Below are 18934 nucleotides of genomic sequence, written 5' to 3'. Positions count from 1 at the left end.
AATAAAAGGTTTAATGAATTCTGAATCTTGAAAACTACATGTGTGTATTAGACTTTTATGTTTGGGTGGACTGGGGAAAGAAAAATAACATTGTAAGCTAAATATGGCTTTGGAATATTTTTTAAAATATTTGATGGTAGGTGTATTAATGTTACAAATTATATAGCATTCTTTGTTTTTTCTATTTTTCCTCTATATTTAGCTACACAGTCTCATCAGTGGTATTCTTGGGGCCCACCTAATATGCAGTGTAGATTGTGTGCAACCTGTTGGCTCTATTGGAAAAAATATGGAGGCCTGAAAATGCCCACCCAGTCAGAAGAAGAGAAGTTATCTCCCAGCCCAACTACAGAGGTATATGAGCAGTAGTCTTTTATGTTGAGAAATGTCATTTCAATGGCTAGGTCACTCCTTGGAAACAGAAGTACGGTATAGGATCACTTAAAAACAAACAAAGCTGTTTTTTATAACTAAACATAGCACCACAAGATTTAAGGTGGGCGTGGAGAGAGAGGCAGGGACATATCAAATTTTTTCAGGTATTCAAAATATTGGTCTTGTGTGATTACTCAGACAAAAGAACAATGTGTGTGGGAGGTGTTAGCATAAGTAGAAAGCTTGCAAATTTAATGTTTTAAGTGCTTTTTTGAAAACAGTTTGCAACCTTTGAATACTGTTGAAACTATGCCTTACTACATAAAGTAATAAATACAGATTGAACCTGTTTTCTGCCCTGGGCTATCATAGAGGGACGAGAAAGTGGTATGGACTCAATCTTGAGTTGAAATACAATTTTGGTAAAATTCTTGTAGGTTGCAGATACCAGGCAATGTCTACGTCTATAGACCCATGTCTTTCAGAGGGAGACTTCTCTTTAAGGGCTAACAGGATTTCAGGACTCCTTCACTATTAAAAAAATCAAGATAATTTAATTAACACCTTTGGCAACTTTTACTGTTGCGAATGTGATTTTGGATTGTTAAGGTCCATTTAAAGACAGAAATACTGGAAAGAGTACATTTGTGATGAGCACAGGGTGATGTATGGAAGTGTGGAATCACTCTGTTGTACACCTGAAACTAATGTAACACTGTGTGTTTAAAATAAAAACTTAAAAAACAAAAATACGATCACACACCCTCCCACCTCCCCAACCCTCTTCCCAAAAGTGCATACTTTTAAATTCTCTCCTGTGGGGATAGAGTATTAAGTTCAGTGGAAAAATTTAAAATTGCCTTTTCTTTTGAGCCTGATGCAAATAGCATTCTGGTTTTCACATGTCTATTGGTGTCTGATTTTGCAGGACCCTCGTGTCAGGAGTCATGTGTCTCGCCAGGCCATGCAGGGGATGCCAGTTCGAAACACTGGGAGCCCCAAGTCTGCAGTGAAGACCCGCCAAGCTTTCTTCCTTCACACTACATATTTCACAAAATTTGCTCGTCAGGTCTGCAAAAATACCCTTCGGCTGCGGCAGGCAGCAAGACGGCCGTTTGTTCCTATTAATTATGCTGCCATTAGGGCAGAATGTAAGATGCTTTTAAATTCTTAACCTTATGTGTCGTGCTTCTGACCATTTTCTCTCCTTCTCTATCTCTCTTTTTTGTTTTTGTTTTTTTTTTGTTCGTTTGTTTGTTTGCAATAAACATAAGTTCTTGTGTACAGCCTTTTATTTGGTTTATTTTTTTAACATTGTTTTTGTCTGCTGCCATTTGTATCATGCCAACCTGAAAAGGAGACACTGAAATCTCTTGCAGTCCCTCTGCAGAGAGAATAGTGCCCGGCAGAGAATTGGTGGGAGGTGCCCTTGCCCAGTGAGGTTTTGTGATGGAAGTGCCTAAGAACCCTTACTGAAGAGACGCTTTCACCTATAAAGTAGTGTCGCCACGTAATCCCTAAGGGTGGCGTCACAGCGCAACTCCAGGGTTGAGACACGCAGTCCAGTCTTACCTGGCTTCGTTAGGCTTGAATAAAATTTGCCAATTTACGCTAATTAGAAATTGCCTGTCTTTGTAAACCTCTCACTTTCCCATGAACCTTTTACAGTTCTACAGTATTATGGAAATTCACAAAGCTGCATTACAAACACTACAATTCTTTGAAGATGTAACAAATTGTAAATGAGCTTGAGTGTCTGTGGGTGCGTTTTCTGAACATGTGTATTTAGTTTTTATAGGCTAGTGACCATATTTGTGGCTGAGCATTCTTTCTATTCGTCCAATTTGGTTTCCATTTCATAATCGTACGTACATTACCGTGTAACATTTCCATGACTGTTACTCTCATTTCCAGCATGTTCAGTCTTGCTTCTGTTTCATTTTTTTGCTTAGAACAAAGGTTTTATATATATATCAGTGAATTGTGGGTGGTTCTGTTATTACCATGTACCCCTAAAATGTGTCCATAATTTGCGTGTTAGGCTCTGATTCTAGCCTTGCTACATTTAGTCACATGCCTGGCGGACATGTTAGACCATGCAACTTCTTCCCCTGAAGGATGAGAAAACTTGTCGTCTGGCTTAACAGAGAGGAAATCTTATAAACATTGAGCAGATGCTTTTTCTTTGTGAGAAAAGAAATTTATTATGAGATGTTCCACTTTGATTTAAAGAGGATATCCATTTAAGGAGTGATGATTGAAAAATCATTTTTTGTTCCTAAAGGTGATTTTCAGCAGAATGGTTGAAAGGCTTTACAACTTACAGATAAAAGCTTTACAAGGAGAAGAAAAGTGCTGTGTAAAGAGAGTGGAAAATGGCAGTACTCTCTTGAGTCCCATGGAGGGAAATTTAGCTACATTAGACTCATGTATATTTGGAACTTAGGCTGATAGGAAATTTCATGCTAGCATTTCTGAATTCATGGATTTACGCTCTTATCGCTTTCTTACCCATCTTAAGAAACTGGAAAATATTTACATTCATCTAAACTGCTTAGCTGATTTAAAACACATTTATATAATTTCTTAACTAAACAGGATAATAAAACATGAGAAGAAATGAATGAAATTCTTCCATTAAAATTGGCCAGGATCCAAAATCCTGTTTGTTCCAATGAATGGAAGAGAATTCATCATCAACTAAATTGGCAGCTGAGGAAGCTTCTATTTCCCATGGCTCTTCCATTAGTCTCTCAGTAAATTTGCAGGTTTCCTTTATTTTGATTATTCTTCAGTGAAATATATTTTTCTGTTACCTCATTTTATGTATTCTCAATTGAAAGGCCATGCTGCTAAAAAAAAGTTGGGGGGAGGGGTCCAAGGTTAAATTACATGTGTTTTATTTCTATAAACATATAGCTATAATAATAATAAAATAACAGAGTCATTTTGTGATGAGATTCAAGGAGCATATTTTATTGTGTATTTTGCTTCATTGGTCAAGTTACGTATAGGATCAGATTTTCAGAATAATTTTACCTTGAAATTTAAAATTACAAAGTTTTAGCAGCCATCCATTTTTTTTTTTTTTTTCAGACAGGCAACTAATGAACTCTTCTAGCGTCTAATTGTTTCTTACACCATCTTCTCCCTTCTTATATGTACCTTGTTAAAACCTCCTCAGCAGGTCCTTGATCTTGGCTCGTTACAGAGAAGATGAGATGTTAATAACCTGATGTCTGGAGGCAACCATGTCTTTGGTCCAGTGAGAATGTATAGGTGTATTTATGTTTTTAGTAAGCTTTCCTTGGTTTCTCAAGGGCAATGGTGACCCCCCCCCCCCCATCCCTCCTCAAAAAAAGTTAAGAATCCCTATGATGCAGTATGGATGTACTTTCAGATCAGATGAAAGTCTGTAATTCTATAGATACTGATGGATCAAGAGCTCTCGTTGATGCATTTTAGAATAATTCTTCATAATATTTCGAAGGTAAATCGTTTTCCCTGGGAACTTGAGCGTTCTAAGCACTGTACAAGCTGACCCTTCCCATGGCTTCTGGCTTTGGCAACCCCATCACAGCCAGTGTCCTAGCCAGAGTTCATGGGGTGGACGGACAGACTGCATAAGAGTGAAGTGAAGAGCTAATGAGATAAATTCTCACATGGTGCAGATCATAATCGTAACTTGGTGCTTAACAAGTTGATCCTTTTAGAGAAAATGTTTTTGGTTTTTTTGTTTGTTTGTTTTTTGGGTTTTTTTTTTATTATTAAAATAGCACCCTCTGGCCTTTATTTTCATTAAGAAAACTGTATTAAAACAGTAGAGTAAAAAGGGGAATCTTTGTATATCCATAAAGTATCACAGAGAAAATGTAAGAAGTAATAGTATCTGTGGGAAGGGAAACTGGGAGGCTAAGGCAAAGGTGTGGAAAGGAGACTTCCTCCTGTTTATCCTTTTATACATTTTCACCTTTGAGCCCTGGGAGTACATTTCCTATTTTAAAAAACAATTTTAAAAACGCAAGTATATAGTATGATCAACATGTTTAAAAATATATACATATGAGATCTATAGAGAGAGGGTGATTTTTTATTTTTATTTTTTAAGTTTATTGATTTTGAAAGACAGTAAGCAGGGGAGGGGCAGAGAGAGAATCCCAAACAAGCTCCGCACTATCATCGCAGAGCCTGATGTGGGGTTGGAACTCATGAACTATGAGATCACGAAGAAAATTGGATGCTCAACCAACTGAGCCATCCAGGCACCCCAGAAGGTGATTTTTTTAAAAAACCAAACTCCCCAAATATCTGTTTAATAATACACTTAAAAATATTTTTTTAATATTTATATTTGAGAGGGAGAGAGACCACGTGAGTGGGGGGAGGGGCAGAGAGAGTGACAGAATCCGAAGCAGACTCCAGGTTCTGAGTTGTCAGCACAGAGCGCAACTTGGGGCTCGAACTCACGAGCCACGAGATCATGACCTGAGCCAAAGTCGGACATTTAACCAACTGAGCCACCCAGGTGCCCCAATGATACACCTTTTTATGTAAATATATAATAAGTTCATGACTTAGCATTTACTAACATTTACCATTACTTATTACTAATGTTAATACACAATGCCTCAGCCATTTCTACCACATAGATCGTGGTAGAAATGGACTATTAAACATGGACTGGTAGACCAAAAACCAAAACATTGCAGAAAGAGAAGTATTGTGTCCTTGACAAGATTTGCAGACCAACAGCATGGGTTGCCAAGTTTCAGACAGCCTGTCTCTTCTCCCCCTTGACACCCCACCCCACCCAGTAAGAAAGCCACAGTGTGATAATGGTGTTCCTCCTCTGTTCTTGCCATCAGACATTACCACTGAGCTCCCCGATGATTTTATCGAAGATTTATAAAATCACCCAACACCTGATGAGCACAGGGTTACTACTTGAGATTCAGGATCCTCAGAAACTGAGGTTTCTATGAGCAGCATTCCATAGATAAAGCTAAAGTGCCAAGGGAAGTGGATCCAAGGAGTTGACCTGCCACCTTGGTAGCTTGTGTGGGTGACACTGGTTTGTAACTTGAATGACCATCATTCCCTAGTATGACGCTCCTCGAGAGACCCCCTGGAGCCACTTTTTTATGTTTGAAGATGCTAATTCAACTTTGGAAGTATCCCAAGGGCCTGTCTTCAGAAGCTTTTAATATATATTTTATGAGTTTTTTTCCCTAGGGATTTCTCGGCAAAAGTTTATATAAAGTTGTGTGAAATTTTCAAATTCCAGTATTAGGAGAGAATAGTTTTGGTATTTGGGGTAGTTTATTTGTAATAAAAATTTATTTCTGAATGGATACTTTAAATTTTTCTAAAGATACAAAAGTGGTTACAAATCTTAACTGTCATTCCCGTTTCTACCACCTTCAGAGTGTAAATGTCATAGCATGTAAAGTATCCAGAGATATTCTGTGTATCTATACCAGTCTAAGGAGGTGTATTCTTTTTGTGTTTTAATACAGATGTTAACGCCCACATTGTTCTGCACCTGGCTTTTTTTAATTTTTAATTTTATTTTTAAATTAAAAATAAATTTATTTATGTTTAAAATTTTAAACATGAGGGGTTCCTGGATGGCTCAGTCAGTTAAGCATCCAGCTTCGGCTCAAGGCATGATCTCACGGTTCATCATGAGTTTGAGCCCCACATCGGGCTCTCTGCTGTCAGCGCAGAGCCCATTTCAGATCCTCTGTCTCCCTCTGTCTCTGCCTCTCCACTCCCCCATCTCAAAAATAAATAAACATTAAAAAAGAAAACAACTAGCTACAGCAAGCAGGGGAGAGGGGAAGAGGGAGGGGCGGGTAGAGAGAGAATCTCAGGCAGGCTCCATGCTCAGCACAGAGCCCTACACGGGACTTGATCCCATGACCCTGGGATTGTGACCTGAGCCAAAATCAAGGGTCAACACTCAATAAACATAATCTGTTGTATGTTTATTTTAACCAGTTTTCTATTAAACAGATTTTTAGGTTATTTCCATTTATTTTCTGTTATGTAATGTTGCAACAAATATCCTTATGCAGATAGCATTTCATACTAATGTGTGAAATGTGCATGTAGGTTACAGGACAGACCTCTAAAAGTAGAACATCTGGGTCAAAGAACATGCATTTGAGATTTTAATAGTCACTACCCAGTAACCTTTAGAAAAACTATGATTTGAGCTCCCACCCACGATGTGCAGAGAATGCCTGTTTCTCTAGAATCTTGCCATCAGTGTTATTCATATTTGAAACCCTTGACTAGTTGACAGGTGACACGTAAGTTATATTAGTTTGCATTTCTCATTTTGAATGAGCTAGAAATATTTGCATATATTTGAAAACTATTTGTATTTCCTTTTCTGTCAACTGTTTTTGCCCCTGGCCTGTTTTCTATTAGAAGTCTTACTGACTTGTGAGAACTTTTATATTTTAAGGAAGTTAGCTCTTGATCTGTGATAAATGGTGCAAATATTTTCCTCCATTTTGTCTTTGACTTTGTTTATGATGAATTTGTCAAGCAGATTTTTTTTTTTAAACATAGTTAAATTTATCATTTCTTTTAATGGCACCTAGGTTTTACGTCTTCTTTACAAAATGCCTGGGTGGCTCATTTGGTTAAGCATCTGACTCTTGATTTCAGCTCAGGTCATGATCTCACAGTTTGTGGTTTGAACCCCACGTAGGACTCTGCGCTGACAGTGCGAGGCCTGCTTGGAATTCTTTCTCCCTCTCTCTCCACTTCTCCCTGCTTGCTCACTGTCTCGAAAATAAATAAACATTAAGAAAGAAAGAAAAAGAAAGAGAGAGAGAGAGAAAGAAAGAGAAAGAGAGAAAGAAAAAAGGAAGGAAGGAAGGAAGGAAGGAAGGAAGGAAGGAAGGAAGGAAGGAAGGAAGGAAGGAAGGAAGGAGAAGGAAGGAAGGAAGGAAGGAAGGAAGGAAGGAAGGAAGGAAGGAAGGAAGGAAGGAAGGAAGGAAGAAAAAAGGAAAGAAATGCCTTTGCAGGGTTGCCTAGGTTGCTCAGTTGGTTGGGTGTCAGACTCTTGATCTCAGCTCAGGTCTTGGTCTCTGGGTCATGAGTTCAAGCCCCGTGTTGGGCTCCACGCTGGGCAGGAAGCTTTCTTATAAATACATAAAAATAGAAATGCTTTTGCAATTCCTTTAAGAAAATTCTGTGAGTGGTTTTATTTTGACAGCAGTCTTGGAAGCCCATGTGAGATGTTTTTGTGAAGTTTAATTCAGTGTGTACTTTTTGTAGTTTTTCTATTTTATTCCCTCCCCCAACCATCTCACACACACACACACACACACACACACACACACACACACACATTTCCAAAACATTTTAGAAAAATGACCATGAGTTGCAATAAAAGCAATAGTGTTTTTCTAGGTTTACCTCAAGGAGATGCAACTCTAGGAAGCCAAAGAAATGTGCCTGTGTGCAACCAAGTGATTTGAGTGAGGAGCCCATGTTCTCCCTCTTTCTGGGCAAATTTTTATTCCTTCTGGGTTCTTTGGGCATCTCTCAGGCGGCTTGTTTTATCTGTGCACTTTTAACGCATCCTAATGAATGCTCTGTGTTTCAGTAGAGTTAGGTGAATAATTTGAGAGCCAGGACCAACTGACAAGTGGCACCACCGGCCTGCTCTTGAGTGCAGACCAAGATTCTGTTTAACCAACTCACGTGTGGACCCGATAATCCTATGTTTATGATCATTCCCTTGGGGCAGAAGGTATCTTTCCCATGCATATTCAGAGTGTATCACTAAATGCGTGCAGTTGTGACGTCAAACAGTAACTAGGTAGTTTTAGCACTTTTGATCCTGATTTCCTCATCGTTGAGACTGAGAATTCTTGCCACCAACTACTTTCTTTTAAAACATACTGGCGATTAGCGATCCTTCTAAAGAGCTTTGATCCCCCACTCAGGTGCTCTGTAAATTGTCACTTGGCACATCACATCATTAATCCTACTGATTTAATGAGAAATTAAAAGCAGATTAGTTTAATTTCAAATGAAATATCTTTAGTATTGTGCTGGTGACCCCTTTGATAGGCTGTCCATTCTGTTGATTCTTGTCAAGGTGATAGCCCTTTGGGAGTCCAGAAGCTGCAGCCACATTGGCAGTTTTCCTTTGGGCCTTATCCACGGGAACAAAGTGTGAAGCTAGTCGTATTACTGGTAATACAACGATTGCCTTTGTCCAAAACACAGAGGAAGTACCAGGCTGATTCATTCAAGCTTTCTTTCCTTCATAAAAAAAATAAAATTTTCTCTTGTCCTCATCCCAAGTCTAACTTGAAATTTGCGTGAATTAGCAATATTACGAAGGAATTACTTAGTATTAAATACTAGTGATTTGGCAGGTATTTGATCCCTGCAGGGTTTGTGCTACCTGTTTTTTTTTAAATGTTTATTTATTTGGGGGAGGGGGGAGGGGCAGAGAGAGAGAAAGGAGGAGAGATTCTTAACCAGGCTCCACACTCAGCACAAAGCCTGAAATAAAGCTTGATCCTATGAACCATGAGACCATGACCTGAGCCAAAATCAAGAGTCCAATGCTTAACCAACTGAGCCACCCAGGCAACTCCCATGCTGCTTTTTAATGTTTATTTAGATTACTCTTCCAAAATATGCTTAGAATTTCTTCTTATATTTTCACTACTGTTCAACAACAGGTGAAAATTTTCGGATCTTAATAATTTTCCTTCCAAAGGAAATCCACTGAGCCAGAAAAGAAATTGGATCATTTATAGTTATCCATGGTTGTATAATAATTAGCCAGTGCTTGGGATACATATTCAGATTCCTATTACTTGAGGCTGTCTGCAATATGTGCTTTATTATAAATGGGTTTTTTTTTAATACTATTTTCCCGCCTCTTTCTGTTTAATAGTTAAAATAGTTTCCTTGGTGGGGCACCTGTGTAGCTCAGTCAGTTAAGTGTCCAGCTTTGGCCCAGGTCATGATCTCACAGTTCTTGAGTTCAAGCCCTGCATTGGACTCTCTGCTGTCGGCATGGAGCCCACTTCAGATCCTCTGTCCCCTTCTCTCTCTGTCCTTCCCCCGCTCATGCTCTCTCTATCAAAAATAAATAAAAAACATTAAAAAAAAATTGTAGTTTCCTTGGTGAGAGGGCTAGAGCTTATGAAAAAGTTAATTTTTAATTTTAAATGATTTGAGACTCCAGATTGAATTGCACATTTTAACACTAATAGTGCAGAATATTCCTATGGATGTCAAAAGCAATTTCCTGTAGGTACGCCTAAAAATGTGGTCTCAGCCACAGAAAACCTACAGAACATTTTTGTCAAGTATTTGAAGGTGGGGAAAAAGCATAAACATAGCAAAATAATACTGCTAAAACTACCTTGTTAAGCTTTATGACAATACCTGCAAATTTAAAAAACATTTCAGTACTTTTTTTTTTTTTTTTTTTTTTTGGTCCCTTCAAATTGTATTTTCGTAACTTAACTCTTTGGTGTGAGAGCAGTCATGTTCCACATCTACTCTGCCACCCTAATGACGGCTAATTACAACACAGAGAGTGTTTGTGTTGTATGCTTTATTTTTCCCCGTCAGAAATGTCTTCTGGTAGGGTATGAGGAACGTGATGTGAACTTTTATGAATGCTAATATCCATTCTCCGTATCGTAATGTTCTGACTAATGGATGACATACTCTGTCTACATACAGGGAACCTTTTGAATCTCAGCACTAGTGACATCACAGTAGGATATGAAGGATAAGAAAACCAGCAATAAAGCCAGTGACCCACTTTTACCCGCGTGAGGCTCTTATCTAATGGACTTGAGTTTAATCAAGAGAGATGAAGACTTCTCAGCGGAGCCTCACTCCCATAGGTCAAGGATGGCCAAGTGTGTTGCCTCTGTCAGCTGTCGTTTTTGTTTTCTATGCCAGATTCATCTTACACGAGGACTGGTTTCACATCATACTGCACAGAAGTTTTTCTGCTGTATCGAAGCAATGCCATGGCTAGAAAGGAAGCATATTTTTACTATTTTGCCGATAGGCCCACACAGAAACAAAGCACATGTGTAAGATGTGTGTTAGCTATACTCCTGTGAGGCTTTAAAGTGAGGGTTCTCCAGGTAAATCCTTCATTCAGTAATTGGGAACCAGAACTAGAAACGGTTTTCTCAAACCCAAAGGAAACTATGCAGGAATCTGGTGGATATTTTGCATCGTCGTCCACTTGCACCGTTTTTTTTTTTTTTTCTGCAGTATGTGTAGTATAGGTAGCGAAATCAGCCTCATTGGTTGTCTCCGTGTTTCCTTCTCTCCTCAGATGCAGACAGACATGCCGAACTATCTGGAAGCCCACTGAAAAGCAAAAGCACTAGGAAACCTTTGGCATGTATCATTGGGTACTTAGGTGGGTATTTTCTAACAGAGGGAAAATTTCAAACAACAATTTTGGTATCTTCTCAGTATTTGGCTACTCTAAATTGACGCACTTAAACTAAATCCAAGCCTTTCAAGTAGCTGAAATTGGATACTTTCCTATATATAGCCCATTTATTTTGTTTTAGAAACTTTTCTTTGTATTACCAAAACATATACACACAGCATATGCACACAGTTATGGATATGTTTACTGTTTCCCCCCAAAAATCATTAAATAAAAATGTAATGTATATTTATGGATATAAATACAGATGAAGCAAAAAGAGAAAAATAAGAATCACTAAATTTTTAGAGGATGAATATTCTTAATGTTTTGATTTAAATCCTTCCACTTGGCTTATTTTTTTTAATGAGATAAAAGTGGTTTTAACCCACCTTTAAAAAATATTTATGGTTTTAATGTACCAATTAAAGTTACTTTGAAAGGGAAACATTTGTATTGCTTTCTGGTTTTTATCATCTTATTTAACTTGGAAGTTGCCAAAGGTGATGGTTCCATATACATGTTGAAATAGCACAATTAAGAATAGTATTTGTAAAAATCAGTAGGCAGTCGCCCTCTTTTTGTTTTTTGCGAGTGTTAAGGTAATTTACAAAATAATGGTTCCTAAAATGGTTCCTGGTTACGTAGGAGCTATAATGGCATGTTTTTGTGCTTCTAATATTCTTGCTTTTTTTATTTTCTCAGCAAAAGTGAAAGAGGTACTCAGAGTTGCATTGAACCTTATTGCTCTGTCAGAAAGATACACGGTTATGAAGTGTTCAGACTCTAGACACGCCTTTAAAATTCAAAGCGTAGCCTTGAACTTGGTATATTATCTCGTCCTCATCAGCACATCCAAAAGTCAGAAGCTCACAGCTCCCTCTTTGATTTTACTTGGTCACCTTATTTCTTGTTTTATTTCTCATAGCCTAAAGAGTTGCTTTGATAGCCCCCGAAAACATCACCTGGTTATCATAGGCAGGACCTAGTCATGGTGATCAAGTCCTTGAAGGTTGCTGTCTGTATTCCCTTGCAGGACGTAAGCCTAGAAGCCCCTTCTCCCACCATGCAAGGAAAAGTCTCTGATCATAAGAAATAGAATTATTTCTAATATTTGCATATTTCTAATATGCAGCTAACATTGCATATTAGTTTTTCCACGGGTAATTGTGTGTTCCTCCTGTGGGCAAACTGGTCTTTGTGCCTACTACATAAGCCCAAAGCCGTCCTCTTCTTACTAGCTGAAACACATCCCTACCTAACGTATTTCTGAGTTTTGACTACGTACAAGACACTATGCTAATTGATTTGGGGGGACACCAAGATGAGTAAGACTCTGCCCTCCAAAATCTTAGTTTAGTAGGGAAAGCACACAGGTAAGGACAATTCAGCAAATGATTAGCTCCTATAAAGGAATTACAGGCAATATTCATTGGACAGTTAGAAGAAGGAGGAGTGACTTCTGATGATGAGAGTTCCGGCAGCCTACGTGGAGAAAGCAGTATTTGATCTCAGCCTCGAATGATAAAGTAGTATTTAAATAGGTAGAACAATAGGAAAAAAAAAATTTCTTTTTCCTTTCTGAGGCCAAGGGAACTTCATAAATAAAGGGTTCAGTGACTCCAAAGGCAAGTTGTCTGGTCTGGACGGAGTGTAGTGTGGAGGTTGTAATGAAAAGGTTGGCAAGCCTTCAATGCCACGGTGAAAAAAAATCAGCACTCCATTTTGGTTAGCCCTTGGTCTGTTCCCGAATTTGGGCGAGTGTAGAGTTTTGACCAGACCAAGATAAAGTACTTCTAACAATCCTAACCATTTTTCCTGAGTTTCAGGAAATGAGGCTGATATCCTGGCCCTCCCCTGGGAAGACAGGGTGGCTTGTGCACACCTGGTGACTCAGAATCAGTAAGCAGGTTTAGCTTTGGACAAGAGGTGGTCCATATCAGTAACAGACTGAGATCCTCAAATCCAGTTCCTATAGGCTGCAATTTCTGTCCTCCTGCTTTATCCGAAATACGCAAGTAATTCTGGGCTATGTGGCCAACAACAACATACTTGATGTAAACACAGTATGCCACATGCACGTTATCGTTGTGTGATATGTCCTCCATCAAAGCTTTTCTTCCACTACGTCTTGACTGTAGAATTTGGAGTTTGGTGTCAGGTTTCAGCTGTATCCACATGTTCTGGACTGGACGTGATTAACCCTGGTCCTAAACCCTGGTTGCAGAGCCAGATGAGGAATCCTGTTTTTCGGAAATCTCTCACACCCCAGACATGCTGCATGCTATGTTTTTGTTTTGATGGAGCAGAGTTAGTTTTCTCTGTCAGGCTACTTCTCCAGATAATGTTTACATTTCTAAAACCTTGAAGAGTTGGCTGCCTTATTCCCTTAGTAAATCTGTGTTTCAGTGACCTTCTGAAGCGGCAGTGGCTTTCTGTTGGTGGTTTTTGTTGTTGTCCTTGTTGCTTGTACTCCCAACATGAAGCTCAGAGCTCCAGCTAGCAGAGGAAGAGGCAGCTCACTTTTGATAAGGAAAGCCATGGTAACAGCACTTGAAGCTGAATCATTATGGAGGTCCTTGGGAAAACAGGCTGGCTCAGAAGGAACTGACTCTCAGCTCATTAAGAAGTAAGATGTGTGCCTATTAGGCAATGTAAGTGCACACAGAGATTTTTAATACCATGCTCTGAGTTGAGAAACCTTTTCTCCCCCTGCCAGAGATCCATCCTTCGAAGAAACCTAATGTCATTCGATCTACACCAAGCCTGCAAACCCCCACTACCAAGCGGATGCTAACCACCCCAAATCACACGTCTCTGAGCATTTTGGGGAAAAGGAACTACAGTCATCACAATGGCCTGGATGGTATGTAAGCCCAGGAATCCTGGGGGGGGCGCTGGTCTGATAGGCCAGGGCCTCTCTGCCCTTGTCGGCTCTCAGCATGTCCCGTGACAAATGCAAGACGTGTAGCAAACAGGTTCTTCTACCCTCTAATTGAACTGAATGTGTGGTAAGGGGAGAAGAGGGAAGGCTGCCGCGTGCCACGGTGAGGACATTTTGCCAAGTGATAATTCACCTCAGAAGGGGCCCTTTGCTCACATTCCCTGCGAGGAGACTTGTTTGGAGAGGAAGTCTGTATTTATCAGGTTGCCTCTGCTAGGCGATAATGTTCTTGCTGGGATGCATACTCACTGCTCATTTATGTTTTCTTGAGCAGAAGGGACGATTTCACCTTATGTCTGAGGCAGCCGTGCTCTCTGGGGGGAGGGTTCTTCAGCATTCTGCGGATCATTTTGCATTTGGCATTTGTCCCCTACTTCTTTCACCTTATAAAATTTTTTTTTAATTGCTCAAGAGTGCTACAAGTCATGAAGGAGATTGCCTGGGTGATGTCTCAAATACAGAAATAATAATTTGTTCGAAATGGAAAAGCTGAGAAATATCACCTCTTACCCAAAGTACTTCTCTTGGGGCTTGGCCCTATAATGACTCTTCAGGTGGAATTGAATTATCCTCCCCATTTGGACCATCAGCACAAGCATAATAAATCATGCAGGCAGTATATACTGTTCATTTCAACAGTCCTGGAATTTGAAGCTGTCTTGATTGTTGAAATGTTGGTATTTATTTACGAGTAAAACTCTCTCCAGGCTTTTCATGTCTTCAGGGCTTCTAAATTCCTTCAATGACAGTAAATTATTTATAATGAGGCCCTAGAGCAGGGATGTGGAATAGACCTTCTAGTAATCGTTTCCCGTGGTTGTTTTCCTTCAGTATGACTTTCCGTGGTCACAGTGATGTCAAAATGAATAAAAAATTGAGGGTGAAGAGTTTAGTTTGCATTTATAGGATATCAACATGTTATAGATATGACTTTCAAGAACTTAGCTACACAGTAGTCTTGCAGGATACTTCTTCGCTAACAAGGACACTGGCCATTTTTGCCACAATACGCCTCGTATCTGCAGAAGACAAAGGACGGGTTGTGTCCAAATGTGGAGATTGGATTTCTTTCCAGCTTTTGCTTGCCCACAGCCTGGGGCTTTTGGATTCAGGTTTATATGGAATCAGGGATCTTTCTTTTCCACCTCATGACCTCTCTGGCCTCTCTAGGTGTATAGTCCTGTTGTTGAAAGCAGAAATTAAGTTCCAGTTCATTTGATACATACACATGCATGTACATCTACACTTTCTGGTAAGAAGACTCTTGTAATGACTACAGTTGGAGTAACAGCTCTCTACTCTCTTTTTCCACTTGGGCCCAATGGTCACACTCACACTGGGCCCCAGCCCTAGCCCCGCATTGCAATTCACGTTGCTCTCTCCTTGTATCACAGCTACCTATATCTTTAGAATTTCTAAAAAATGCCACCTCATAGTGTTCCCTCTCTACGCCTGTTTGCCCTATTTCCTTCTGAAGATTGCTGCTGCAAGGTCATTGCTTCTCTGCTCCGAGCAGGAGGAATGGACAGGACGTACAATGAATCCCTGGTGTTATGTTTTCGGAGACCTTCAGCCTTGTTTAGGGAAAGACACTCATCTCATTTTCTGGAAAGACCTAGCTGTTGAGACACCTTTATCCTTCCAGACCCTTTTGTCTTTGCTCTCCCGGCATGGTATGGAGAGGAAGGCTGGATGACACGTGCCGTACCTGTGTTATCTCATTTGATTCACGTGACAGAGGTTCTATGGGGTCAGGGCATTTAACTGTTTTGCATAACATTGTATTTCTACTGCCTAGCACAGTGCCTAGAACTTACTAAGTGTTTAATCAATGTTGATTGAATAAACGAAAGTGATTGAGAAAAATGAGACCTAGAGAGAAGTAAATTAAATTTTCCAAAGTTACCAGGCACTGCATAAATGGATTGAGATTCCTATTCAGGTGTGGCTGATTTCAGAGTTTGCTCTTAACCACGGCTATAAAAGAAGTTGTGGCTCTCAAACATTTGTCAGCAAAGTAGAAAACGCAGAAGTCGTTCTCGCTAACTTAACGTAAGAAGTCAATATTGCAGGTCTTGGAGGACAGAATAGGTGACGGAACATGGTGAGGGGCACAGGAAGCAGCCGCCATCCCTAGGGCTGGGAGAGCAAAAGCAAGCAGTTGCGGTTATCACATGCTAGAGGCTCGAGGAGGCCCGAGGAGCTGGAACTGAGGCCCCGAGGAAAGGCGCTGCTCTGCGGGTGCTGGCATCTCTCTAGTGTGATGAGGCTGGTTCTGGGAGCGTGAAGCAAAGCTGGGAACGGAGCAAACTGCACCTGCTACCTGCTACGGGGGGGGCGGGGGGGGTGAGGCAGGAGCAGGACCCGGCAAGTGCCTTCTGTGGCTGCCAGCCTTACAGCCTCCCTCTAGCACCCCCTACTGGTGTATCAGGGAGCCGGATGGCGAAGGAGAAGTATTTGCAGAGTCCCAGGCCCAGCCTCACTAAGCTGAATTTAAATGGATGGGTATGGAGCTGAGAGACAAGTGTAAGGGAAACACACATTGTAGAAAATGTCCCCATTTTTGTACTCCCAGTGAAGCTTTTCCTTGGGATAAAGGGGTCTATTTCTTATTTCCTTGGGACATAGGATCCAGACTAACCTGAGCTTCCAAAGTGAACTCAAAGTACTAGGGTAAAAAAAAATTAGGCCAATAGTGAGTTTTCATGAGATAGTCAATACCATCACTTGCTGGAATTGATGGATACAAACTCATGGAAAAGCCTCGCCCTGTGATCCAATAATAAAATCTGTTAGCATTGCTACTTAATTACCAGCATGCCAGACAGATGAGCACACCAAACAGGATGTTGGTGGACAGAACTAATTTAACTGGAAACAAAATCTGACTGTAGTGAAATATCCAGGTATCTCAGCGTTAGGGCTTCCTGTCCCCTTCTCAGGGGCTTGCCCCCCTTTATTCACCCTCCACTTTCAGCTGGAAGTTCATGATGATGGATAAAGAGGCTCTGGATTCCTGCTGGTAGGAAGGATTTTACCTGACATTAAAAAAAAAAAAAAAAAAAAGGTGGGGGTGTGCCTGGGTGGCTTAGTTAAGCGTCCAAATTCAGCTCAGGCCATGATTGTTGGGCTCTGTGCTGACAGCTCAGAGCCTGGAGCCTGCTTCAGATTCTGTGTCTCCCTCTCTCTCTGCCCCACCCCTGCTTGTGCTCTGTCTCTCTCTGTCTCTCAAAAATGAATAAATGTTAAACAAAAATTTTTTAAATGATGGGCAGCTTCTTATCATCTTCCTGAAAGTCACTGTCTTTCATCTGGCCCTGGCCTCTTAAAGGCACCGATGGTTGGAAATCAGACCTCTGTGTCTTCTGTTAAGCTTAACCCTTGGCACTGGGCCACACCCAGGCCTCTGTGACTCCCCTACTGGAACTTAAACTCCAAGGGTGAAAACAGAATCTGCATACGTAAGAAGCCTCATTATTTGGGGTCAGTAATGGCAGGAAGAATGAAATTTCAAAACATAGACTTACACGGCTCCTTACCACTGTCCGCTATGCTCCAGTCTTTCCCGTCGGGCGACGGGCCAGTAATGTGCCGCCTGCCATCACATGCTTTCCAAATCCTATCTCCTTTGCTGACTTGCAGGTGCTCTGGTGACCTTTTTATTGCCAGTGAGCCAAGTACCTGCCACATTTGGCTGACTTGGTTAATTCCACGTAGCTGGGAGTAGTGAAAGCCCTGAGATCAGTGGGGAGAGAAGAGCAATTACTGGAAAAAGCCTTTCCATGTGTGAGAGCCCAAAAGAGAGGGCAACAGGGCAGATGGGATTTCTCTGTGCCATGGGGGAAAACGTACCTCTAAGTGTTTGGAACCATCTAGGATTAACTGCTCACTTCTCTGATTACTTCCTGTGTGGCCTTGGGTGAATCACTCAGATTCTTGAAACCTGTTTTCTCCTCTGTAAAGTACAAATTTCATTTGCCTTAATGGGGTAGTGATAATGATTAAAGATATTGCGTCTACCTTATACCACTTGATCTGCCAAACTCTTTTTTTTAAAGATTATTTTTTAATGTTTATTTATTTTTGAGACAATGTGAGAGACAGAGTGCAAGCGGCGGAGGGGCAGACAGAGGGAGACACAGAATCTGAAGCAGACTCCAGGCTCTGAGCGGTCAGCACAGAGCCAGGCACGGGGCTCGAACTCACGAACCGTTAGATCATGACATGAGCCGAAGTCAGATGCTTAACCGATTGAGCCACCCAGGTGCCCCTGGTCTTCCAAACTCTTTATGATATAGTTGTTATAACATGCATTTTTTTTTTATTTTTTTTTCAACGTTTATTTATTTTTGGGACAGAGAGAGGCAGAGCATGAACGGGGGAGGGGCAGAGAGAGAAGGAGACACAGAATCGGAAACAGGCTCCAGGCTCTGAGCCATCAGCCCAGAGCCCGACGCAGGGCTCGAACTCACGGAGCATGAGATCGTGACCTGGCTGAAGTCGGACGTTTAACCGACTGCGCCACCCAGGTGCCCCAATAACATGCATTTTAATAATGAAAAACCCCAGGCTCAAAGAGGTTGAGGGATTTCGCTAAAGCCACACTGCTAACAAGTAGCAGAGATGAGATTTAAACTCCAATCTGAGGTTGTTTCCACTTGGTGTATAAGGACCAGGATTTGTGTGCTCAGTGCAACAAGTACCTGGGAGATGTTTATGTTTTCTGCATGTTGGAGATGGGTGTGTGTTTGTGAATATAGAGAGGAACATAGTAGGTGTTTTTCTGTACGTAGACTGTGAGGTATAAGCCATGATTGTCTGATCAAAGCTATCCCTCCATCTCCTGCCTCTGTGAGGCTTTTCTGCCCGTAACATACCCCCTACATTTTCTGAAATGTAGGGCATAGGAACTATATTAGTGTCAGAGAGAGGGGAGAAAAAAGAAACAAGAGAAAATTCACAGAATCACCTAAAGGTGAAATGTGTTTAAATTAAATTATAGGGTACATCCAACATTGACTCTGACTCATGGTAAGTATTCATTAAGTGCTCAGATTCTATCCCCCCACCCTTTTTAGAAGAACTATTTTGAAAATTGTTAAGATATCAACCAAAACTTTTGTAGTCATATGTGGATTGTACATAAATAAAATGTCAACACATTT

General features: G+C 40.6%; 1 protein-coding gene across 7 annotated transcripts in view; it reads left to right on the top strand.

The window, feature by feature from the left end:
* Window positions 1-18934, top strand: part of MTA3 (metastasis associated 1 family member 3) — a 216213-nt gene that overhangs the window by 182662 nt on the left and 14617 nt on the right. For all 7 annotated transcript variants that reach the window (XM_045054643.1, XM_045054642.1, XM_023251915.2 and 4 more), the window contains exons 13-16: window positions 203-354; window positions 1304-1526; window positions 10724-10810; window positions 13545-13691. In XM_045054643.1, coding sequence (XP_044910578.1) covers window positions 203-354; window positions 1304-1526; window positions 10724-10810; window positions 13545-13691 — 609 coding nt within the window. The remainder of the gene's footprint in view (window positions 1-202; window positions 355-1303; window positions 1527-10723; window positions 10811-13544; window positions 13692-18934) is intronic.

This window comes from Felis catus, chromosome A3 (genome assembly GCF_018350175.1).
Source record: "Felis catus isolate Fca126 chromosome A3, F.catus_Fca126_mat1.0, whole genome shotgun sequence".
Lineage (NCBI taxonomy): Eukaryota > Metazoa > Chordata > Mammalia > Carnivora > Felidae > Felis > Felis catus.
The sequence above is the reverse complement of the archived record's forward strand: the minus strand, read 5'-3'. Positions and strand labels throughout refer to the sequence as shown.